This window comes from Falco punctatus, assembly GCF_963210335.1.
Source record: "Falco punctatus genome assembly, chromosome: 8".
Lineage (NCBI taxonomy): Eukaryota > Metazoa > Chordata > Aves > Falconiformes > Falconidae > Falco > Falco punctatus.
Genome location: NC_137588.1, coordinates 38,868,728 through 38,895,435, shown reverse-complemented (window position 1 = coordinate 38,895,435; position 26,708 = coordinate 38,868,728). Strand labels below are relative to the sequence as shown.

Sequence of the window (26,708 nt, the reverse complement as noted above, 5' to 3'; positions counted from 1 at the left end):
TTATGCTCCTCTCTTTCCCAAATGCTGGTTCACAGGAGTTAAAAAATAACAGGTATTACATACTTCGCTTTAGTGAGAAGACATTTGGGAAGGAATCATCCAACCTTGAAATAAAATCTTTATTGAAAGCAATTCTACATCCATACCAGTCAGATACATTGTATGATCAGAAGAGGTGTCCCAGGGGAAAGCTCGGTGCAGTAGACAGGGTTGATTACTTGGACCTCCTGTCAGTTCTTAACTCATTGACAATGGCTGAGACATTCAGTACAACTTTGTTTTCTTTATTTGGGAGTAAAGTTAATATACTTACCTTAACTGTGCCAAATGTACTGGAAAATAACCTGATAATAAAATGTACCGTCCTTCAAAGTGATAATGTCTGTGTGTGTATAAGCACATTTTGGCAGTGCTTTCGAGACGGGTTTTTCGACGTTAGGAAGGAAGCACAAGTACAAAATGATGCACAGATAAACTATCGGATTTCTTCTCAATGTATTTCCTTTCCATTTAAGGCCTGTTACATACTTCCCCGCGGTACAGCATATTACTGCAACGTCATTTTCTGTTGTAAACTTTGTTCAGTTCAGCTTATCGCAGTTCTTCAGGAAGAACTTCAGCAGGTTTTGGTACTAAAAAGGCAACTGAACTACAGTTTTGAGAGTCCTCTTAAAACACAAACAGCAATAGGTGTCCTTCTGGAACAGGTCAAGCCTTGCAGTGACATCCGTATCCAGCTGGATATGCCAGCTTGGGACAGAATGCAAAACACACCCATCACGAAGGAAGGATGCAGGGCCTGTACGCTACTTAACCCCATCTTGTGAGACTTACTGAAATAATTGGTGGTAAGGGAGCCCCCAACACCATAAGTAAACTGTTCATTTCATTGCACTGCAACGTAGATAAATTTAAGATTTAGTAATAATTTGGGATTCTTGATATTTTACGAATGCAAACTAAACCTCATTATTATTTATGTACTGGCTTTATGGATGATTTGCTCTGTTGCATTACAGTGGTATTCACCAGCTGATGAAGCTAAGCAAATGCAAACATTATCAGTTGAATCCTCAGCTTGTTGTTTATGCAATCTGTATACCAGGTCGGGAGGAGGGAGTTCAGTGTGTATGTAGCTACAACCTGAGGTTTATGCTTATAGAGGAGCTCCAAAACACTACAACACCTGTCCTTTTCCAAATGTGCCAGGCAGTTTCTTCTGTGACAAACATACACGATTCAGGGGTCTCAGTGGACTAATTCAGTTTTAAGCTACTTTGTTCTGCCAGTGTCAGACATGAAGGTATTTAAAATTCTCGTTTGCTCCATAGGTTGAATTCAAAACAATAGCTATCCGGGACTGGTAATAGAGAAAGCAGGTCATGGTGTATGATATGTTACGAGAGGGGTCAGAAATAGTTCAGACATACTTAAGAGCTTGCTTTTGCTGAAAATAGCCTCCATGGCTCCTGGCCTACAGAAACTCCATGGGCTTCCTGTGTTCTGCAGCTGTGGGTTCATATTACAGCTCTTTGGGAAAAATCCCTTCTCTTCAGTCGTTCTGGGACACAAGAATGAGCACTTGATGCTGTCTTCTTGTGCAGGCTAGCCTTTAAATCTGACCGTTGGATGGCTATATATAGTACCTGGAGAGCTGACAGGGACCCAGTGGAGAATGGGCTTCCTCAGGGGATCCCCCACGTATCTGACAGCACGAGCCCTTCCTTGGACGAACTGCCTTGGAGTCTAGCCCTAAATGAAAATAATAACTAAACTAACTCCGAACATCGGTTTGCAGTTGGCTGAGTAGACTCTGAAAAACTGAAGAAAGGCATTTAATTTGGCTTAGCCTGGTTTGGTAAGAGAACAGTTCAAAATAAAATCTCACCACTGGGTGAACTTTGCTACCTGTATGATGTCCCTGCTGAAGGGTGCACGCGTTTTTGCCTTTGTGCTCTCCTCGCACAGTGCCTGCCTCGTAGAGAAAGTCTTCACTTTCCAGGTGACTGAGGCCAAGATATAAAGCACATTTAAATACCTAAAGGAACTCAGGCCCTCTGCAGGGACTTCGCTCAGGAATGTGCTTTGGAGAAGTCCTGCTTGTTCTTCTGCACAATGGAGCGGTGCTCCTGCCTCTGCCCTCAGCTGTGGCTATATGAAGACAGCAGGGTAACGTGGTACCTGCATCTCAGCCTTGGAACAGTTTCTTTTTTCTGGCCGTCTCCTGTGTTGGAGAAGCTCCAAGAGCAGAGGGTCCACACCAGTGTCCTGGCACGGCGTGGACAGCAAGGACAGGAGCTCATCTCCACGTTGTGGTGGCTTTACTGAAGAGCCAGGTATGGGCAGAGGCTCAGTTCCCACTCCCCCAAACCCCGTTGTGTCAAAGAATAGGATTCAAAATCTTTCCACAAAATCTTGCTTATACCTGCAAAAGTTCCAGGTCTCCCTTTTGGAAAACTGACCCAACTGGGTGACATGCTAAGTTCTTCTTGCCGTTACTGACAACCAGCACTCTGTCCTCCCAGTTAGGCTTGGGTTTTAGTTTTTGTGTGTGTGAGTGTAGACTGATTCTGACCAATGCTCGTAGGACCAGAGGGAGGAGGAGGTCTGCCTAGTCTAAGTTATCACAGTGCGAGTCGCTGTTGTGCCTGAAGTCTGCCCGTTCAGGGACAGCCATTTGGTCGGAGTCAGCTGAAGGCCACAAAGTTCCTTAAGGAGCACCTCAGACTCCTCTGGCCGCAGCCCTGCGCACAAGGCATTCAGTTTTGCCTTCTCTAAAAGCACTGTAGCAGCGTATATATCTTAAACAACAGCGAGCCCCTCTTCAAAAGCCACACCGCCGCTGCAAGCATGAGCTGCTCCTTGGGGAGTGGATGGGAGAGAGCAAACCCACCCATGACAGATGTTAGGCAGATGCTAATGTACTACTTAGAGGTGTTTGGATAGCAGAGTGATAAAGACAGTGTGAGACTACATAGAATAATATATGTTCAGACAGAGATATAACACATAGAGGCCTTAACTGTATTTTTGGCTGGTGGTGTAACTTTTGCTGTGACTGATATGTTATTTTTTTAAAAAATTCTCTTTCTGATTTTTTTCTGCAGAACAGCTAGCTTATTGTAAAGACCAACCTGTCAGAGGTCCTGGATCTGTATGCTTTTGTGGCTTGTGTGGCTCAGAAGGCAACAGATAGTTTTACATGAATAAAGCTTTAACTTTTAAAATTGCTTAAATATTTTTGTTCAAGAATGCCTGAAGCTACATTTCCTTCTAACATTAAAAATAAAAAGCAGTTAGTAACAATCTCCCTTAAATCAAGAATTGTAAATATAAAACCTTTATCGTCAGCACAGCACATCCAAAAATGTCTTTGTAAAATAAATCAAATTATATGAGTTAATTGATTCCAGGCAACATCAGCAACTGCAGGTGGAAACTGAATAACAGGATGTTTATTAATGAGGGACTATTAATCAAAATTGACAATATCAATTCCTGTTTCTTTTATTTGAATTCTACCTGCAAAATCCATGGGCATACTTGCTGAATTTTTAAATACAAATTTTAAAGTAAAGAAATCGCTAACACTTGGGATTTTAGCTTTAGATGTAGGGCTATTTGTTTAAACAGCGAAAGGATATCCTAAATCCAATTTGACAGGCAATGCCAAAAATGCCAGTGGTAATTAATTAGCACTTAATTTAGACCACAGAACAACAGGATATGGAATTGGTGCTCAGTGCCATTTCCCCTTAGGCTTCATCTCATGAGGGTCAGGAGTATGGCTGTTGCATTGAAGGTCAGTAAATAAATTGGGGGAACACATTGACACTGGACTTTTCATGATAGATATCCTTCACCCTTATTACTGCCTCTGGCTATCACTGATGAGAAAAGGACTGCAATTGTTCTGTGAAGAATGCTGTACACAGGCTGGATTCGAGCAAGGTAGTGTTTGAACTCACGCGTCATATAGTAGCGGTGCTGGCTGCTTCCTACAGGCAAAGAGCTGTCTCAACTTGGTATCTGGGCTGGAAATAAACTTCTAACTGTAGCGTATAAAGCTTGAGGAACTCTGACAGGCGAGAAAATTCACTTAAAAGCAGCCCTTAAGTTTGCTAGATTTGTGAGCTTAGCTTTAGATTAAGCATAATTAGAATCAATGGAAGATTTTAAAGTGAGGTTAGAAAGTAGGTCAGCGAGGAAAAAACACATTTCCTTATTATCCTCTTGTCTTTGTCTTAATAATATTTGGTACTCCTCCATAAAGCTAAAGGCTCTTAATAAAGGTGGATTAATGTCATTAACAGCATTGTTTTCTGATGGAGACACCAAGGCTTTGACATGCTTAGTGATGGACAAACAAAAAAGTACATGGCAAAAAAACAGAACCACCAGTTCTGCTGGTAACTCAGCTGGTTTTTAACTCAGTGAAAGAAGCCACCCTTTTACAGCACACCCAGAGCAAAGGGTATATGGAAAGCACACAGGAGAGCCTATGGAGCCTTGTTCACACACGCACATAAATTGCACTCTCCGGTTCAGATTTACTGGTAAGAAAAATAAAAAGATGACAAGACTCAGTATTATGATATAATCCTCCTCCCCCCAGTAAACTTCATGCATCTGCCAGCCCCTACTATGGTCTTTCTTCCAGTAATCTCTACCCGTCTTTCAGAAGAGCGGCTCAGGTGGAAGGATGTCAGTGCTGGCAGCGATGCTCAGCGATGTTACGTCTTTTTCAAATCACTTCTTACAAACTATACCCCACTATGCTTAAGTCGTCAAGTTCCAGCATGGCCCGCAGGATGATAAACAATGGGAGCTTCAGCAGTTACAGCAGGGTAATTATTATTGCACATCCTAGATGTACTCCACTAGCACAGTTTTATCCCCTCGGTCCCCAGAAGGGCTGTCTGCATTGCTACATCAGGAAAACGCTGAGTTAGACAGCAGTCCCTGCTCAGAATGTGTATTTTGGAAGCCCCAGGTTAACAGTTATTTTAACTTTCACTTCATGGCACCCTTTACAGCATCTCTGTTGACAGTGAGTGAAATTTTGATTACTGTTAAAGTCAGTGACAAAACTCCCAGCAACTGGGAGCCAGAATGGAGTCAGAATTTCACCTTATATAAGCTTAACTTTTCTCATTTTGGATAATATCTACTTTTACTAAGTGGAATTACTTCTTTTGACTATGTTCAATCTACGACCTCTTGCAGCCTTCAATTATAGCCCTTTTGTGCTACTGTAATCCAGTTGTCAGCAAATAACTCAGACCTGGATATGACAGATTTACTTTCCGACTTAAAGCCCCAAAATGGCAATTGGCTGGAATTTCAGCCTGGGATGCTGAAGTGTAGGCAACCTGCTCAGAAATGCATCTTAGCTGGTGAGTCTAGGGCTTCTTGTGAAAAACTTGGTTTTACTAACAGCACATTGTTTTTGTCCAGCATCACAAATAAATTATTCAGTATTGTGAGACAACCAGAAATTTTTGATGTTGAAATCAGAGAATGTGGCAAAGAATTCCATGAAAGTCAGAAAGCAAACTCTCACCGAAGTTCTCCTTTTCTGTGAGCTTCTATATCATAGAATCATTGAACCATTTAGGTTGGAAAAAAACCTTTAAGATCATCAAGTCCAACTGTTATAATTACTCCATAACTTGCTTTCTTTTGAGTCTTTTTAAATAATGAAAACTTTTAAAATATTGGCTTATTAATGGTCCCCAGTATAAAATCTCTGTTTTTAACCTATATTATCACCACCTTATTGTTTAAAATGAAACTCCTTTTGCGTTGGTCTGCCCAACAGTGATGATTTTATACGGGGTCTGACCTCAACCAGGATTCCTACTCTTTCAGGTTCAGTTCTGAGCTCTCCACAAGCTACTCTTGCAATATATATATGCACTGCATTTGTATCAGATTTGAAAGATGCTTTAACATGCCTCCCAGCATCATGATTGTTTCAGCCCTGATATTGAACATGAGTAGGATGAATGTATCTCTTAAATGCACTAGTGAGTATGTGCCATGAGTCTTTGATTTCTTTAAACTTATTTACATTTTACTTGCCCTTGAGCAATGAATTTACTATGTCAGCATTGTCTTTTCTACTTACACTTTGTCTGTCTTGTCCGCTCACCTTAGCTTGATGTTTATTTTTTGTGCACGTGTATAGTCCATTGCACTAAATACACGAACTGCCTGGAGTGGAGGATTTTCCATATATTGTGTCTTTCTAAGATGCACCCTTTGTAGTACTGCAAGTTCTGCAATATTCCCTAGCTTTAAACTAGCTTTGAATTTTCTCATCAAATCCTTTTTAAGTCAAATACCCATTCACACATGTACTGGTCTCAGATGACTGGTCTAACTGCCTTAGACACTTTACAAAAGTCTTTATTCTCTATACAGACAGCCCTACCTCTCAGTAGTTGTGTTTCTTTCATCTTTGAAGCTCCAAGTGACCAGACTTGCCAATATCTGCTTTTGTCTGACCCTGATCAAAATCCACACTTAGAAAAACTGGTGAGAAAACATGCGCAAGTCTCTTAGACCTCCTACCCAAAATCGTACTTGAGAGACTTTGAAGGATTTAGGAACAAGTACAATCTTGCTGCTGATATCAAAGCATACTCACCAGGTTTGGGACAGCTCATTCAGCAAGCACCTTCCAGGACATCAGACCTCTCAGTCATAGCTTAAGTGAGTAAAATGCCTTAATGCTCCTAGTAGAGTCGCAGGGAAGCATTTCTGATAGTGCCTGCTGGTCAAATGGGTCTGTCCCTGTACGCCCTTGCTTGTCGATGGTATGCATAGGTGTGCTGCTCTTAGAGAGGAAGCTTAAATGCCTTGTGGATGGTTTTTTTTTTCATTGCCTTGAGTTCCAGAAGGGCACTGGCACTGCGCTCTCTGGTAAGACCACACTCAGGACACTTTTTTTTGTAGGTGCTGCATGGCTCTTCCCCTACAGCAGAAAATGTCAAACCCTAAGTGAACGGTTGTAAATGGAATTACAAACTGCAAAAGTGCCTCTTTAGGAAGCAAATCTTGGGGTTTCAGGATGTGAAGCTGTAGAAATGAAATTTAATATAAAGAGTAATGGAAATCTGTTAGCATGTAACCCAGAAGGGTTTAGCAGTTCCTTGCCCTAGTGGTCAAGTGATATTCAAAATGTTCACCAAGATTTATAATTTGCCCCAAGACAGAGATCTTGGGGCTGACAGTGAGTCCATGGCAGCCCAATTGACTTCCATGGGGTGCATGCTCTAGCGGAATGGGAAATTTACTCTTGATGACACTTTCAGGAGACAGTTTTCCAGATATGGAAACGTATCTGGGTTGTCCTAGGAGGTGGTCTGAAGTTCCCTGCTACTACTACTGCTACAGCCCTGCTGAAAACCCTCTCTGGACTGGAAGTTTGAATACAGACAAAGTGGTGGTCACAGCAAACTTTACTTACTCAAAAACTTCCATATGCTCTAGGGTTGTCACATATGCTAGGCTCTTCTGGGATCTCTGTGATTTCTGATAGTGTTTGGTGAAGGCCTGGACTTGGCAATGTGAATGGCAATGATCTGGGAAGTGGGAACAGTTTCAAGGCAGATGAGGTGTTATCCTGAGGTGGTTTGGTAGGGCTGAGTCTAGTGCTGACACAGAAAACACAGTGCAAAAAGTTTGCACTTTGTCCGTGAAGGCGCTAGGAGAGCTGGAGGACAGTAAAAAATAAAGAAAAGGTGGGATCTGTAAAAAACACAGAACTTCTTTCCGAATTCCCATTTCTTGGCTCATCTCCATGGCAAGGGGACTTCTTCTGGAAGGCCGCAGAGCTCTGGAGAGGCTGTGGCAGTGCTGTCTGACAGAGGGGCTCAGATGGGTGTAGAAACCCTCGGCTCAGAGGAGGTAACTGGTTGCATCTTGTGGACCAGGGGAGGAGGCAAGTTGTTGTGCGCTTGGCTGGAGTTAGCCACTCCGCAGATTTATGATTTTACATTGCACCATAATGCGTAATGTATGAAAAGATAAATATTTTCCATTCAGCAACATCTTGCTGCATTTTCATCTAACTCTATAATTTTAATTATAAAGTGAACATAACCTGTATCAAATTATGATTTTGTTAACATATTGAATGAGGACAAGAAAAATAAATACCAGATTTTATACTGTACAGGCACATGAAGGTATAGTAAAAAAATCTGTTTTCCTTGACCACATTGTCATAATATGCATATATAACTGCTTATTGAATCCAGGCTGTGTAGACAACAGAAAGAACACTGGCTCCATACCATCACAATGCATGCCCACAACAAAGAGGAGGAAAGAACAGGCTCTTTCATTGTGTGTTTCTAAGTATTACCAACATAAGGGCTAAAAACATTACCTCTGTCTGAAGTGTATCTATATATCCATGCATAAGTTATTAACTGGGCTCCCTGAGCACAGTTGCTGAAAATATTAATATATTCAAATTATATTCTAGCTACTGCAAAAACAGTAGATCAGACAAATGTATTAAAATCTCTTCAGACAAAAGGAGTCATGTTATTTATAAAGTTCCTCCCCCTCCCTCCTTACTGGAACACAAACCTTCATTGTATATAATATATGAGAACGCAAGATGATCCTTAGATGTCAAAATGTGGCTTAAAGTTTGAATGTAATCATAAAACAGTGACTCTAATGCTTGCCATAAACAAATTGTCACCAGTATTATGTAACTTAGACTATTCACAAAGTATAAAAGATGGGAAGAATAAAAGGTGCCTGCCAAACACTATGGGCCAAATCCAAAGGTTGTGCCAAATTGCGCTAGCGGACTGGGAATTGCAAACCCGGTGTGGAATTCAGATTTGCACTCCCCGATGCTTGGGCTGCTCCTATGGCTTAAATTAGAGTGATATAAAGGCTTTATTTTGGGTTTTTTTTTTTTAGTTTGTCAGTTTAGACTGCAAGGCAGCAAAGCAGCAACCAGTGGCTTCTGCAGCTCCCCCCCTGTGCTTGCTGTTTCTGGGAGATGGGAAAGTGGGATAAAAGTTCCCTAACAGCTGCAGGAACCGTTTTTGTACGGAGTGGTTTTCTAGGATGCAAACAGGCATAATCAGATTGTCTTAGCAATGTAGCTTGAAAAAGCTCTGAAATCTGGTGGTCCTGAATTTGTCATGTTACGCAGCATGAAGGGTACCACCTCTCGGGCTGAGACCCTGCTCTGCTCCCAGACTCCTTAGGAAAGCCGGCACAGTGGGTTAACGATGGAATACTATACACAGAGGCAGAAGGCCTTGCCTGGGAACAACAACTAATCACTCATAGATACTTGCCTTTAGTCCAGGCTTTAGGAGTAACGTATATCTGATAATACACGCCCTGCACAGATTGAAATTGCGGCTAATGGTTCTGTTAATGCGCTTTTATCAGGGACAACAACTAAAGTAGGTTGTTGCCCACCCCTCTTCCCAACCCCCCCGCCTCTTCCTTTAAAAAGTAAAATGACATTTTTTTTCACAGCCTGAAATGATTGTTCAAGCAGAGATACTGGTTTAACTCATTATGAATTATTAGTGGAAAAGTGGGTCTCAGAAGTATGTTACATCTGAAATATTTTTCGTCACTTGAACATGTGCCGTCCAGAACTGGCCCTATTCTACCAGTCACTGGGAACAAACACTTCACATTCACAGATGCTCCTAATTTGGTGTGGTTTGGAGTGTAATTTAGATCAAACGTATCCATGTAAATGAGTCAGGGTTTCTTAATTAGGTGCCTCTAAAGAAAAAACTTGGACCACATCAGTAGGTGTGGTGCCCACAGTACTGGAATCTTTCCTATAGATGAAGCTGAGTTTTTTCAGCCATACTGTAGGTTTTTTCTTTCCGTGGTTGGTTTTTTTGTTTTTGTTTTTTTTTTTTTTTTTCCTAAAGCACAATAATAAATCTGCAGATGGCATAGACATAAAGACGCTACTTCAGAGGAGCTGTCTAAAACACTGTCTCTTTGGCAAATGCCTTAAAGTAGGTCATTCTGCTGTGATTTAGGTTTATATTTCATTGCCAGCTTTTTGTTCCCATTACAAGTAGGGTGCATTCCAGTCCACAGATTTGCTCTTCATTTTTTTTTTCAGATCGGTTTTTATTTACAAGAATTTGTAGATCTTCATAAGAAAATGGCCAATACCCTGTCAGAGGTACTAATCATGCACTTGACCACAGAAAGAGATGTATGTAGATGATAACCTGCAAATGTTGGAATGTAAAAAACCCATTCTCTGGAAGCAAAAAATGTATTGATTCTCTTTAACATGGTGATTGAAATGGTTGTTGCTTCTTTTGCAAAGTGTGAAAAATGATTTGATCTAATGTAATTTCAGAAGTCTCACAGAGCAGGGCCATCCATTGCCCTAGCTGTACAGGTATTTGGGTTTTCTTTTTACGTATTTCCACCGAAAAGTATGTATATTATAGCTTGTAAAAAATAGAAAATAATCAGGGTCTGTTTTCCCATCAAAGTGCTGGGGGATTTACATGCCAAACTCCCACTAGCCTTAATGAATTACCTGCATAAATTCCCTTTCAATCAATAGTAGAATAGATCCCATTGTGTTATATTAATTATTTTGCAGAGAGCACTGACATTTTCGCGTTAAAGTCTTTTTTGTTTTGGTTTTTTTTTTTTAGTTCCAATGAATATCTCAAGAAACTTCAAGCCTACTATTTATTTTACAGCCTTATTTTGAGAAAAAAAACCCCCATATATTTAGTCAGAACCATGAAAAGCATTGCAATTTACCCTTTGATGACCTGATCCTGGACTTTAAGCTCTTACAACCCAATCTCCCAAAATAGGGGGAAAAAAAAAAAACAAACCAAAAAAGGGGGGAGACTGGACCAAAAAAAAGCCATTTTATAATGAATTGAGCATTCTTAATTTTCATCAGCAAAAAAACATTTGAGTTGAAAAGAACACTAACCCCGAGCAATATTAAGAGGTTACAAAATCACATAAATTAACTCTGCCAGCGATATTTTGCCGAAGCTTATGCGAGTGCAAACCAGAAGCAGGACTCTCACATGGTTCTGATTAACTGAAGAGTACTTAGCAGTAACTGGCCTTCCCTGAGATGTGCTGCCCATATGCACATGTACGCCCACAGCGCCCATATGCACATGGAGGAGCCTTCAAAGGCCGGGGGGGCTCGGTGTGGGGGATTGGGAAGGAAGTGGAGAGTGGAAGTGAGAAGTGTTCTCTGTGTCATCATGGGCAAGTACCTTACCCTCTTCATTTCTCACTTTCTCCAGCTACGCAACTAGAATAATAAAACTTACTGACCTGAAAAGGAAGTTAGGAGATTTAATTAATGTTTGAAAAGCTATTTTGAGATCACTTGATATGGAGTAATGCGGGATGAACAATAGGAGTTCTTTGAAACAGGGGCTCTGTCTGTGTGTATTTGTGTACTGCACCTAGCACAATAGTGCCGTGCAGCCACAGTCAACCGTATCATAAATATTTAAATTAAAACTATGTTAATTATTTTTATCGTTCTGTTATTTGCTTTTACACCAGTTCAGTACGTTTTGAAGCTTGGTCGCGTTGAAAAGTACCAAGTGTAATTACTTGCCTGACTGTTATGAAAATCAGGGTTTGTATTTTTAAATACATTTGTGGAAATAGGAAGTATATATGGAAACACAGGTAAAAATGTGGTTTTGATTATTCATCATTATTCTTGTTAAAAAACCCTAAGGTGTAAGGTATTCTTTGGGGAAGAGGTGAACTTTGAAAACTCTTATTCTGTAAAAAGAAGGACTAGGCATGATTGCAAAAGCCTTGGTAGCAGGTTGCCCCCACGCCAAAGTGAATAAAATAAAAAAGCATAAATGTGCTTCTGAAAGACCAGATTTCTGGGTTTGCCTGTAATCCAAAAGCTATTATTAATCCTGTCCTGTGCACTCTTGTGCCTGCCACACATTTCTTGTGTCCACCAGTTTACAAGTAAACCGATGTGTACTTAGCAGAGAGAAAAGGGGTTTCACTCTTCTCCTTCCCCCAAAATGAGCCCTGGGAAGCTATGGTAAATGGGACAAGTCCTGGCATTACTCCAGCTCCTTTCTGAAACTCTTCTATAGCTGAAACAGTCAAAATCACATGTGCAAGAGCGTGTCTCAATATATATTTGCCCTTCTCAAGCTAGAAAGTGATTAATTCATTTCATGTAAATCTTAAAATTCTAGTCATAGATGCCTGAGTCTTTTATGTCCCTGGCCAGTCACCTACTCATCCTTCTGGTGCAAGAGGACATTTCTCCACCTCACATTTCCAGCAGCTGCTCCCAAAGCTTGCAGGAGTAAGGCTAAGCTTTTCTCCCTGCTGCTGTCCCCTGGCTGAAGGGCAAGAGCTGCTCATGAGTTGCCTGATTAGAAAGAAAGGTCTTGATTCAGGAAATAATTTCAACAGTCTTTCTTGTGCCTTCAGTTAAGGGCTTCTGTGCTTCTGCACATTCCTGAATCTGGGCATTTTTCCTGAAGGAAAAATTAAATGCCCACCTGACACTGGGCTGTAGGTCTCCCACAGGTTCTCTGATGTTTCCCAGAGATTTGTTGTCTAGTCCTTCCGTTCTGGGGACTATTATTTTCTTTTCACTAACTTTTACCTTTATTTTTCTTCTTTTTCTTAGTAAAAAGCTTTAAGAGTTCTTAAAGTAGTCTGTTTTTCTACTATGTGAGAAAAGGGTTCTTCTGAGCCTAGATTTAATATGTAAGCCTGCCTGAAACTGCTGATATGACTCATAGTTTAGTAAGCAAAAAATCACATATGTTTGCTACATCTTTCCTTCACTAACTTAAAAAAAAAAAAAAAAAGAAAAAAAGAAAAGTTTGCAGAAATCCCCTGTTTAGTATTACTAGATGCCATACTTAAACTTTATTTTCTGATTTTCCCTCAGAATTCTGGGTACTGCTGCTGGACTTGTCATCACCTTGTCATCGTGTCCTGGTGTATGGGCTACCGTGGGCTTCTGTCTAGGATGATTTCTTTTTCTTTTCTTTTTCTTTTTTTCCTTTTCCTTTTCCTTATTCCCTTTTCTTTTTCCTTTTTTTTTTTTTCCTTTTAATTTTCCTTTTTTCTCTTTTTGCTTTTTCTTTTTCTGTTTTTAATCTTTAATAGGTAGTCACATGTGGTTTGCCAAAGCCTATGCTTTTCAGAATGTAGCTGCTACATGCTGCAAGGTTTGAGGGGTGTGTGTGTGAGTGTTCCATTTGTCAAGGCTGGATGCTTTTCTTTGTTCATAGAACGAGGGAGGGTTATTTTTCAAGACAACTAAAGCATGAACACCTATGACTTTTGTTAGTTAATATATTAACATTAGTTGGTTCCTCTTAGATGAAAAGTTCCGCTCTTGACAAGGAGATTCTTTCCAGTGAAATTGTTGTAAACAATAGTAGTAAGAATGAAGAATTTGGGGAGGGGGGAAGGCAATCAGAAAGAAAATAATCATTCTCTCTCTGAAAGGGCAGAAAGCCTGGATGGCATCTGAAAATGTCTCGCTGTGCTATATACAGTACAGGAAAGATGGAGCACAATAGATGGACTTTCTTGGATTCAAAGGTGAATCAAAAGGAATTGGCTTCTGCCCGGACAAGGCAGCCAGATAGGCCACAGTAACAGATCCACGTGATAAACCAAGAGGCAACTGCAGAGCTCCCCAGACAACTTGCCTGAAGTGCCTGCCAAGGAGGCAGATGCTGCTGCTGGAAGAATATCTTCCACAGTTGGGCATCTGGGTTCAGTGCTTTCCACGTAAGGGAGAGGGATGGTAGTGTCAGGCTGGCCTCTGTCTTCCCGTTTAATTATTTCAACATCCATTTTATACTCTTGTAAATAACACGCGTTATCCTGCCTTTGTGCAGGAAAATAAGCAGCAAGGAGAGGGGTTTTGTCTGTAATACATCCCTTCGCAGGGGTGTCTACACGGATGGGTAACGGCAGGCTGAGCTTGGCTGCCCTGCGCTCCAGCCTGGTCAGATGTGAGACAGCTCGGGTCTGGGAGTTGCAGAGCTGCCTTGCGGTGGCACGGAGCTCTACCTAATAAGCAGAGCAGGCTGAGATTCATTAATTTAACATTAATAAGCACAGCTTATTAGCTCAGGCACAGCTCTGTATAATGCAGGCACATGGCTTCTGGAGCAGAGCTGCGTCCGCCCTCGCCAGCTCGGAGCGTGGAGCAGAGGACCCAGCCGGGGTGCTCCTCTCCCCTGCTGCATTTTGCATTTAGGGAGGAAAGAGTCTTTTGTGGTCACTGGAGATGCTTTTATGCAAACAAAAGAAACCATCCACTTTTTAGATTGTATTGCTGGTTTATGCCAAGTCTTTAAGTCATTTATACTCCTTGTGCCTCAGTTTCCTGACAGGTGTGAAAGAGCTGCCTGTAGATGCTGCTGTGAAAGCCGGTTAGGTACTGATCATAAAATACTGTGGGATCCTTAAAGGCTGAAATGCTCCTTCTGCCTCACTTGAATTATAGTTCTGCGAGTAAATTACTGGGTACAAATAATGATTTATCAGATAAGCATTGGTTGTGCAGAGAGCCAATACGAGGTTTCTGCATCATTTGATGTCCTGCGTATGCCTGCAAAACAGGACCAGAAAGGTATATTGGTTTCATCTGGTACCCACAATTAGCTCACTCAGTTTGGCAGTAAAATTTGCTTGTGGATAAACAACAGAAAAGAGTGGAGTCCTGGTGAACTGGGACGCTGTTTTCACAAACGTATGGGACAGCAGTATACGTGATATATGTAGCAAGCAACTATTCTCTAAACATGTTCAAATAGAACAGGTGGTTTTCTGTAGCCCTTTATTTGGGAAAATCCCTACTCAGGTTGGGGTTTGTTGTTTTTTCTGTGTGTAGAATATAATTGTTTGATCTGCTTATCTTCAGGAAGAAGTATGAATAACCTAACAGTAGCTGTGCTCAATTATTGTCAGTATGAGTCCTAGTAAAATATTTTTTTATGGTATTGGCTGACAAGAGCTATGTGCTATGTCTGTTTGGCCCCATATTTTGTGTCTTCTGCTTATGAGTAGAATAAATTTCATGCAAAGATGAACAGGGGACATTGCTGGGTTGGTTTTTTTCCCATCAAATGCAAAAAAACTTAAAAGAACAGGTACTGCAACCTCAAGCTTTGCTTTTAATCCCCCTTCTGTGGGCTTCACACACTGTACTGTGACTTCTTGCAACTTCAGAGGTCTCAGTTTAAGAAAGATATATGGCACTGGTGTTAATCCCTGCTGCCAGGCCTTTCTCGCAGATTCTCTCATCAGCTGCTTTGTCTGGGTTTCTACAGGAGGACCCTTCTGCAGTGCGTTTCACATTGTTATTTGTGCTTGATCTGAACCTACTCTTGCAGACTGGATCACTGCAGAACAAAACCATCGTGCAGCCTCACTGCTGTCAGTGATTTAGGATAAGCACAGCCTGCTGGGCAAAGGTTGGATTCTCGTGCTGAGCTCCTCCATGTCACTGAGATGTGTGCTCTCACGTGCTGTACAAAGTCACAGGCTTACACAGTCCCATGGCCCAGGTCTGCATAGCCTTGTTCCTGTTGTGTTTGTCTGACAGAGGGGAAAGAAAGGTGTAGGAGAAAGGGGAATGACACAGAAACAGCATAACTGTGGTCCTTCAGCTTCTCCCCACTAGAAACCCCTTGAAGCCCAGTTCAATAGTGTGCAAGAACAGCCAGCTCCACCAGAAAATACAGAAATTGCAGTAATATACCTCAAATCAAACCAGTTTTCTTTTTTTTTTTTTCAACTAATTGGAAACTTTTGAGGCTGCTGTGATTTACGCTGAGAAAACATTGTGATTGAAGAGGATGCTGCAATGTGCAAGTCAGTAGTGAGGTTGGCACATCATGCACATTGGCACCCCTCTTCTGAAAAGTATTTCTAAAAGTGATATAATTCCGTGTTTTGTAACCTATGCAAACCAGTCTTATTTCCTAGGTTGATTTAAACAAACACACATTGCCTGTATTTACTTAATATAAACATAATGTCATCACTAAAAACGTATTTATGCTTCCTTAGTCTCATTTATGCAGCCATGAGGCCATGCAGACTGGCCCCTGTCTTTTGTGTTGACAAGTTCAAGAGAACATACCAGGTTTTATCTGTTTCTTTTTTTGTGTTTTCAGTATCTAGTCTACTGCTGCTTCTATATCAATGGAACAAAGCTTATGGAATCCCCCTGTCCTTCCCTGAGGATGGGTTTGTGTGGCAGAGAAGGCTGACCTTCAGAGAGACACAGACAATTGCTCCCATAATGCTCAGATCCCCAAATGGTTCAAATATCCCATCTTCCTGCCTTCCATCCTGCCGTGCCACTACATTGTGCCAGCATAGCTTCTAGCTTCACCAAGCCTTCTGCAGGGATACCCAGGTAAGAGCACGTGCTTATGTAGGTAGTACTGTATCTATAGAGTTGTCCTCCAGCCCAGTATTGCGTACCAATGCTTTCCAAAGTATTGGTATTTTATTGTCTGTATGTTAGTGTGAGTTTTTTTTCCTTTTCATTTTCTTTTCTCCAACAACCCACCAGTCTTGGTCCAGTTTTGCCAGTTATTCTACACATACACAGCAGGAAACAATTCCTGTCCCAAACAGATTATGTTCTAAAAAGCCAAGGCAGACAAAGGAAGTATTATCATCATTTTGTAAACAAGGAACCAAGGCACAGAGAGATTAAGTGATTTACCCAAGGTCACCTAGAACATCCAGTCAAAGCCGAGAACTGAACCCACGTCTCCTGAGTCTCAATCAAGTGATTTAACTATGAGATCAAAGACTTATTGTGTATACCTGATATCTCTCCCCTAAGACATGGTAGCAAAACTTTTTTCAAGTTAGGATCAATGCCGCATATGGTGCAGTAAATTTTGAATATGGCATATCTGTGCTGACAGCATGTACCCACTTCTTGCACTCGGGTTCTTCCCGGGAAATAATTTCCCTTATTATTCTTCCATTGACACTAATAAATTATCATCCTGCTCTAGATAACCTGCTGAAGGAGAGAACGTGTGCACATAGCACATCAGATGAATACACAGAAAACTCTTTTTCTGCAAGGCCAAACTCAGTCATTTTATGGACTGCTTAAAATCCTTCCATGCTTAATGAAATGGGGAAATTCCTACAACTATATGGACTTCATTTTGCAGTTTCAGCTGGAAGCTGCAAAACAAGATAAAGGATCTTCATCTCTTACACATACAGGCCAGGAGAATGCAGCAGAAATTATCAGTATAAATGCATCATTCATTATAAGCTCAGAGTAGTCTTTTATTCGGAGTCTTTATTACTCACTCACTGGGGTCATTCTATCATTCCTAGGATGAAATACTCCTCTGTGCACAGGGCCTCCGTGGGGCCCTCGATCTTGCTTAGTCCATTCAGTGTTAAGGGTAGTCCGGCTGAAAATTGACCGTGCCAAATGGCACTGGTTAGTCCCAGCAGCAGGACAGGGATGAAGGAACAGGACCCTGCCCTTCCTGTGCCCCTGTCTTGAGGTCTGCCACTTCTTGTCAAACAGCTGCAACTTGGTTCTGAGCACATGGTCTATGGGTATTTGTACTGTCAATGTCATGGAACATGAGAAGAAAACCCAAGGTACAAATGACATCCTGGGCTGACTTTTAGGGCTGCCATCTCTTGCAAACAGAACTCAATGAGTTCCAAAAGCACAGAGGAACGATAAGGTCGGGCCTCAGAGTGTCATTTTTCTGCCTCTGCTCTCCTAACATTGCTGAGATACCACAAGGATGCACTTCAAAATCACTCCTCAGTGTTTCTTAGATGTTCTGTGTTGTCACAAGCTTCCTTGTGAGGTACGAGAGCTCCTAACGTTTTTTCTTCGGTGAGGTTATTTCTACCATTATGTGCCTCAGCATATCACAAGATCAGTAAAGAAGATCGAAAAGCAGGGATCTCAGTGGTGAAAACGTGGTGGTCCAAGTGTCCGTTGCTGGCAAAATATACCTGTAGCATAGTAACCCTGACGTGTTTGAGTGCATCAAAGGAAACAGAACTGTTTTACTTTCTAGTAGAGAAAAACTTTTGGCCTTTGCTTAGACATACTGATTTCTTGAGCCAGGATAGGGTATACATAGATATCATAAATCATGCTTAGTTTTGCCAAGGAACATAATTATCTTTGATATTTTGGATGACATTTCCAATAGGATTAGGACACCACACACTGAGTCCTTTAAAAAGTATTGATCTGTTAGTACCACAGTTCTACTTACTTCTTTAGATGTTCAAAAAGGATTTTCATCGTGTCATAGTTTGGTCTAGGGAGCTTTTCTACCAGGCTCCTTATGGATTTGATGCGAGTGGCGTTGTCCTGGATTTCTAAGGGGGTGAAAAAAAAAGAGAAAATAACCCCTGGAGTGCCATGTTAGGACATCCCTTTGCCCAGTACTGTATCTGGTACCTTAACAAGGAGAGCCATCATTAATATATGGTTAAAACCAGAATATATCATACCTTCTGTTACCTTAATAGAGAGCAAGTGTAATTTACAAGAATTTAAAATTCTCTCTTAATCTTCAGTAAGCATTTCCTGGTTCACAGAATTATATTCTTATGATTTTCATTTATTTTATTAGACTTTTAGACCATCATCCTAAGCTAAAGTATCTCCCAGTAGTAAGGGACCCACGTCTTAAATGGACTCTCACTTTGGAATTACATTTGTCCAATGATGCAGCTTCTGTGATGGATGCATTTCCCAGGTAGTCCTTGTTGTCCCTTTTTTTGTCATCATAATTAAATCAGCTGTATTTAGGGATCTGTATCCTTAACGTTACATCCCACTACGTTTGGAAATGTAAAATGATTTGCTGTTCTTTTTAGTCGTGTTTTCTGGTGATCAGTTATTTCGAGAAACTACTTCACGGTAGCTATTTTCTAATACCTGCAGCATCTCAAAACTGCAATTTCTGCAAGAAAAAAATTGTAGTTCAAACATGATTAGTAATAAAAAATGCAGTACTAAGGGCTTTAATCTATCTTTTGAGGTGATAAGAACTTTGCTATCTTTTTTGTTAAGATATACCTTCCTGTTTTAGCATGATACATATTTTCTTAAGAAAGGTTTGACTGTTATTTTCATCGATTTGTATAAGATGTTGCAACTAAGGCAAAGTCATGTGCAATTGTGCTTTCATTTAGGAACAGATTAGATAAGGTGCCAGTGGGTCTGAAGTAGGGAAAACATCTTGCATGTTACATGCCCTAGATAACCTGAGAATACTTATCTGATCTTATAATCTATGATTTAATTATCACCTATCATTCTTTGTATATGTTTCTTTTTAATATTCATATTACCCTGTCACCCAGAGATCTCAATCAGGATTGAATCCCAGTTGCAGTAGGTGCTGCATAAGCATACATGGTGATTAGTGTCTCGATTCAAATATTTCATCAAAAAAAAGTTTCAACCAAAAATTTCCTGTGACTGAGCTGAATTTTAAAATTAAAATTACTAGCATAATATTCCTTCCTCAGCATGTATTCCTAATTCCTGATTAATATTTCATACACACAGATATGGATGCATAGATCTTTATTGTTTATAATGTGAGCATCTATTTAGATATGAAAGACAAGAGCTCAGTGTAGTCAATGCATAGGTATTATTTTCCAGTAAAAAATGCCAAACTTTTATATGGATTTATTCTATAGGAAGTCATGCAATTGACAACAGTGATAATGAAGTTAAACAGAAATGGAGAACACGCTTTCTGTGTATTTTACTCTTGTTCTAATTCACCTCTGAGCAGCACAAACTCCCCCAGTCTTGCAACCCAGAAAACCCTTGGTGTTTTCTGCCCCAAGCCATTAGTACTGTTCATTTTTGCTCTATGGATAATCTGTCTGGTGGAAATATGGCTGAAGATACAAATGAAAATGATATGAAATTTGCAGAAGTGAATTGATTGTTGAAAGGGGGTACAAATCCTGTGGGCTTTTTATTTGTGCTGCTTGGTGTGCGTACACAGAATCACAGGCTTGCTTGGGTTGGGGAAGACCTTTAAGATCATTGAGTCCAACCATGAGCCCAACACTGCCGCATCCACCCCTAAACTATGTCCCCAAGCAACACATCTACATGTCTTTTAAATACCTCCAGGAATGGTGATTCCACCACTTCCCTGGGCAGTCTGTTCCAGGGCTTGACAACTCTTTCAGTGAAGAAATTTTTCCCAGTCTCCAACCTAAACCTCCCCTGGTGCAACTTGAGGCCGTTCCCTCTTGTCCTGTCACTTGGGAGAAGAGACCAACCCCATCTCGCTACAACCTCATGTCAGGTAGTTGTAGAGAACAATAAGGTGTCCTCTTGAGCCCCCTCCTCCCTAGGCCAACACCCCCAGCCCCTTCCCCAGCCCCCTGCCCCACTTTGGGTACACTAAGACATGCTGTGACCTTACTAGATCAGTTGCATTTAGATTGAGGCTGCCCTGGCTGTGCTGCAACTTCTTGAAAAAAGCTTCTCAACTAATTTATTTCCCAATTCTGTTTTCTCCTGATAATTCCATGGACTTCTGTGGAACTGAAACAGTGAGGTAGGGAAAGACTCAGTGGAAGGAAAGGTTCACTCTTTGTCCTTGGAGAATATTTGCAAGGAACTGCCATACAGTAAAGCTTTATCGTGCTCTCTTGAAGGATGTGTCTCTGCTCTGTGTTGATTAACACAGATAATCAGCTTGGTAACCACCTTCCCCACAGAAACAGCCTTACAGAGGCTACACTTCCTTATCAGGTGTATTTGTAAAAGAAACAAACTAAAAAGTGTGCTAGTAATTTACAAATAAATTATTTATTGAGAGAATGGCGAGGGTAGAAAGCTTTGTTTTAGGGCGTACTGTACCAAAGTCATCAGTACTGGTGTGCAGGAGAGGAGATATTTGGGCAGGCACTAAAGCACAAAGAATGCAGAAATTGTGCATAAAATTATTCTGTGAATCGGTCTGTTTGTTAATTGTTAGTCTATTGTAAAAGAAGAAAAAACAGGCAACATGTGGTAACTTTAGTCAGCATTTCTGAACTGGGAATGATAAACACCTCTGCCTGGCTCTGGCATTTATCAGTACTGAGATATTATTACCACATAGAGTCACAGCATGGTTACTGTTATCATCAAAAAAAAAAGAGCCAGCTAATCTTAATGGTTTGTAAAGCCGTTACCTGCACTGGTCTGACATTTATCATGATCATTTTACCACATGAGTCCTACATTGCAAAGGTATTTTATCTGGAAGGGACATCACTATGAATTATTATTTGCAGCTAGGTAGAAAATTGTATGTTGTAGATACCTTTTCTCATTATAAATCACAGTCACATTTCACCATTTCCCACACAAAGCTGCTGAGCCCAGGCTTTTTGCCGTAACACTTAGTCTCGCTCCCTTTTATAGTTCCATGAAAATATTGGGTACTCTTTCATTAAAATGGTTGATATTGGTGAGTTTTTAAAATGCTATATACACGCTTGATTTTTCTCTAGTATAAAAGAATTTGTTTTTCCACTTGAGAAGCTGAAGAGGATAAACTGTTCATTTTTTTTATTAAAGCTTACTCTCGCCTCAGTTTTTGTGGCTGGGCTTGTCTTTACTCTTGACCTTGTTGATGGAATATTTAACAGATCAGATGCAAGATCTTATGTTTCATTTGCAATACCTATGTATTTGCTTTATTTCTGTAAAGCCTTGAGTTCCTAGAAATTTTCCCCTTTCAGTAAGTAGTAAGATTTTTGAAATTTTTTTTTGAGTTTTTTTCTTTTTACCATGCTCAAACAGAGGGAGGAAATCCTTAAACAAGGGTTTATACAAATAGTTGTGGAGAAGGTACCCCCGGTCCTTGTGCTATGTTCTGAACAGGGTGCAATGGAAGGAAAAGACTCTGAACAGCTGTTAAATTCTCCAGCTAAGCCTAGATAATGAAGCAGACCTGTTTTGATAAAATGAAACAATATTATTTTTCATTATACTCTTTTCCTTGCAAGTATTGGTGAAAATCTGGGGAAAAGATGCCCATTTTGTAAAGGTAGACTCTCCTTTCTTTGTGAAGATTTCTGAAGGAAAAGCGTTGTCATAATCACATATATCAAATAAAGACTGAAAGGATGGTTAATCCCTTTTGTGGTATTTTTTGGGGGTTTTTTTTGTTTGTTTGTTTTGGTTTGGTTTTTTTTTGTTAAAATACAGAAGACGTAGGTGATAATTTCAGCAGGATACTCTGAAGCAAATTGCAGATGGTTTTCCATGGAATATTTTCATAGAACATATATATAGAATTTGGGTTATGCCTTTAAAAATAGCGCTGGCTCCCTTTAACGGAGCAAAACTGTGGAGGTGCTCTCTTGTTTATATTTAAATGAAGAATGCATTGAAAAAAACCCCTACTTAATATTATATAAGCTCTTTTGTAAATGAGCTTTGGATAAACATTTGAGCACAGAGGAAAACATGATGTGTCTGTAACATTAACAGTGGCTGGGTAGAAATGAATGAAGAAAGTAACCTTTAGCATTCTTGTCCATAAAGAATACTTAAGCAAATCCCACCGAATCTTTCTTTTAATCATTAATTTTAAATGAACGTAGATGTTTACAACAAGCCACTTTGTTTCAGAACAGGAAGTCCAGGGTTTATCTCCAATAACTCACGTTTGCTAGGAAGGGATGTATGTCTCTAACCTGACATGCATTCATTATTTTGTAAGGTACTGGAGTCTGACCTGTGACCCTCCTCAGACCTGCTGCATTATTCATGTCCGACTGACTGTGTAGTTTTACTATAGCGCCCATTTCCCTTTACCAGGCATTTCAGTGGCTTGTGCATGTTTAATGTTAAATGGCATTTATGGCTCACGTTAATGCCTAATTTTATCACGAGCCACGGTTTCTTTTTATGATCTCGAGCCTCACAGCTGAACTGCTGGAAAAAAACAGTGATTTATGGTTCTGCATAAAATATCAAACTATTGATCTGCCACCTAATCTGTTTTGTTGTTGTTTTTTAGGCATGGTTTCCTCTGATTTTCTTACACAGCTCTTCTCACCTTGTTTTGTTTCTTTTTGAATTAGATTTCTGCTGTGGTTAAAACGTCGCACACTGTTGCTACAGCAAAATCTGCCTGCCAAGAGTTTTTCCAACAATTTGTGACTGATTCAGCTGCCGAGAGAAAGACAGGTCTTGTCTGGGGCTTTTTTGGTTTGTTTATTTCATTTATTTCATTTTTTTGTTGTTTTGTTTTAATCGGAGCTGAGTGGTGGAGGTGGATTTTCGAGTGCTAATGAAATTGTGAGACTTATGGCGCTGGCTACAGCCAGCCGTAGTGTGGGCAGACGCTCTGTGAGCTTCCCCACTGTGCTGCTGTGCAAGCATCCCCGCTGTTATGTTTGCTATAGTTTTAATGTCTGTGAAAAATTCCTGATGCAACTAAATTATGTTCTGCCCTCTTGTTTGTATAAATAAACACCCGACTTAGCCAATTCATCTTGCTCTTGCCCATTTTAGAAGCTTGCCGTGTCACACAATGCTTAACCCCAGTCCTTGATAGCTTTGGTGTTATCAGGGAATGAAAACTTGCTTAAAAGAGAGTGCTCTGTTGGCTTGACTTTTTTTTTTCCCCAGAGATGTCAACTGCCCCAAACTCTGCTTTCATTTGGTAAGTCTTCATATTCTGGAAGTCATGCTGGCTGAAATACACAGACTTTTATGTACAAATATATAGATAAATTGTGTCACTTCTAATGTCAGGATATTTTAATGTTACTGTATACAGCATGAAAGTCCCAATTTTAATCACTTGCAGTACACTGTGGCAATCGTCTCGTGCAGATACATTGTAAAATATTTTCTTGTTTTAAGAAAAAATCTATAAGAAGTGTTCAAACTAACTAATGTTTGCTATAAGGAAAATAACCAATTTGTGATCTGAATTGATTTTACTTTTTATTCATGCCTCAGAAATAGATGTTGCAAAAGAAAATGAGAATTGTGTGAAACCTCTCTATATGGGCAATTGATAGATCATCCTATGTGATATAAAGTGGCTTTTGTAATGAATATTCATACAACTTTTGTGATCCATTAGCAAGACCAAGACAATGAGTTCACAACTCGGTCCCATTTAACAAAAATATATGTGGAATTAATAGGAAAAAACGGCACTTAGAAAAGTTAAACTTTAATGTATCAAACTCCAGGTGCCAGAGTTTGAGGGAAATAACCAATAATAGCCATTTTTTACATATTTGATGGGACTGATTATGCAATGTGCAACTCTAAATGGCTTATAGCACATTGTAGCATGGTTCCATCCCATTGGCTACAGTAGGGTGCAGGCAGATGGATGACAGTGACAAGGAGAGAAGTGCTTTTGCTTAGCCGTGCGTTAAGATGCCATCCAGAAGCTCTGTGCACTGCAGACACTTCATTAGGATGCCAGGATAATGGTAAACTACCACTCAGAGTGACACCCCATTTCCTGCTTACTGAGCTCTCCAACCTCGGCAGATGTCAACAATCTCACAGTGCTACAGAGCAGACCTAACTTTCCAGGCACTTTGACTCCAATTTTTTTCCCTTAACAGTGCCATACATTACATGCAATATGTAACAGCAAGTACCAAACAGAAAACAAAATTTGCTGCCCTAATTATAACAAAGCAGCATCTGACTTAGGTACTGCATGCCCAGCGTACATACAACCAGTTAGGCAGCACAAAAAAGGAATGATCTTTTGTCAGTCAATTTGGGGGGTTAATTAGACTTAGGACTTTGATAGCTAATGATAGTCTGGTCCCGACTGAAATGATTGTACTTCACTGCTAACTTCTACCAAGCATCAGAAAAATATGCTGAGCTCTTTCCTGGTATTTCATACACTGCTACAGATTTGTGCGGGGTTTTCTGCACAGAAAGAGCAGACTTGAGCATCTGGACGGTGTGATATTTTCTCTGCAAATGCACAACTCGAGGCCATAACGCACCTCCCCAACAGCAGTTAAAGCCAGCAGAGAAACGACGCTACGATGCTTGACCTGCACTCCTTTCCAGAAGCAGACAAATAGTTGCTCACACTTTCAAAAATTGTCTTCAGATACAGAAGCTGCATTCATAAGGTCACTATTTATAATTTAATTTCATTTCTTGAACCTATTGGGGTGTGATTATGTATGCCTTTGAAATTGGGAATCCTCTTTATTCTCTTATATAGGTATTTTCCCCAACTGTTTGTTTTTTGGTTTTTTTTGGCTAAAGGGCTGTTTTAGCAGCAGTGCTCTGCCCTACCACAGCAGTGGCCCATCACTGCTTTTTTTTGTTGTGTGAAGCGTTGGAAGCATGATAAGGCAGCACTGCCAGATTCTGAAATCCCTGCTCGTCTCTCCTTCACAGCCTCCTCTTGCCCCCACCTCCCATGCTGAGGATGGGCTCCCATTGGCATCCCTCTGGTTCTCACCCATGATCTCCAAAGTGCCTGTCGGTTGAGAACCTGGGGGTGGGCAGCGATTTGGAACAGAGAAAACCTGTAGCAGGGTGGAAGGATGCACGGGGATGAGGTAGAAAAGCATTTCTCAGATTTCACCCTAAGTGAAAATTAGGATGCTGGATAGGAACCATCCCAGAACAATCGTAAAAGTCGGGGTCTTATCCTGTTACATTTATTCAGCTGTTGTCTCTTTTCCCCGGGGAAAATTCCCCCCAGCGGTCTCAAACGCACTCTGACTGCGCTCCCTGCGAGCGGTGCTCTTGGCACTGCCATCGAGGGGTGGGATCGGGCCCCTTGTCAGTGCACCAGGAGAGGGCGAAACCTGGAGACACATTTTAGGTGGTTAAGCTGTAAATTTATATGGTTAAAAGGAGACTTTTAAAATATGTTGGAAATATTTTTTTGCATATTCATTCTGTATTTTTGCTCTGCTCTGCCTAACCTTTAGTTTATTAACCTCCAGCAAAAGAGGGAGGCAAGGAAGTTCATTTCTCAGATGACCCGTATGAAGGGGTTAAAAGGATTCAATATTTTTAGTAATCAAAGAAAAGCATACATTTTACTGTTCCTTCTTTTTTTTTTTTTCCCTTCTAACATTAAAAAAAAAAAAAAAAAAAGTAAACAGCATCTCCCCAAGGGAGATTTAGATTTGAAGACTGTTCATTATATCATTTGAATAAGACTAGACCTGGCCTTTTGACTTTGAACCACTACCAAATTTCAGGCTGTGAGGAAATTGTTCTACATTTCCTGACAAATTGAGTTAAGCAGACATTAAGTGGGCTTTAAGAAAACAAATGGCCATCTTTATCACAGGTGGACACTGATGGCTTAATGGGGCCTGGGCTGATTGTATCACTTCTAATGGCTTGACGGGAAGCATTAGGGTTTTTGCATAAAGAACTGGCATTGCGAACCCTGCTAACACAGACCTGTCAAGCGTTCTGTATCCCTTTGTGCATGGAAGCAGATGTTTGTATGTATACTATGAACTGGCATTAGAGCAAGCGACAGATGCCTGTATGAATGCCAGGTTTGTGAATTTTTACAGCAGGAGCATGTTCTGAGGAAGTGCAGCCCTGCCCTCTATCATAGGTAATTCCCAGTGGAACTTGCTAAATCCCAGCT

General features: G+C 40.5%; 2 protein-coding genes across 6 annotated transcripts in view; one reads left to right on the top strand and one right to left on the bottom strand.

Moving 5' to 3' along the window:
* Positions 1 to 26,708, bottom strand: part of ARHGAP15 (Rho GTPase activating protein 15) — a 333,073-nt gene that overhangs the window by 5,971 nt on the left and 300,394 nt on the right. For 3 of the 4 annotated variants that reach the window (XM_080399693.1, XM_080399696.1, XM_080399694.1), the window contains one exon: positions 18,321 to 18,426. The exons of the other annotated variant lie outside the window; for it this stretch is intronic. In XM_080399693.1, coding sequence (XP_080255819.1) covers positions 18,321 to 18,426 — 106 coding nt within the window. The remainder of the gene's footprint in view (positions 1 to 18,320; positions 18,427 to 26,708) is intronic. 4 annotated transcript variants of the gene reach the window in all.
* Positions 1 to 26,708, top strand: part of GTDC1 (glycosyltransferase like domain containing 1) — a 342,121-nt gene that overhangs the window by 285,705 nt on the left and 29,708 nt on the right. For both annotated transcript variants that reach the window (XR_013930064.1, XR_013930065.1), the window contains 2 exons: positions 16,209 to 16,453; positions 18,684 to 26,708. The exon at positions 18,684 to 26,708 is cut by the window's right edge and continues 29,708 nt beyond it. The gene's annotated coding sequence lies outside the window, so the exon portion shown is untranslated. The remainder of the gene's footprint in view (positions 1 to 16,208; positions 16,454 to 18,683) is intronic.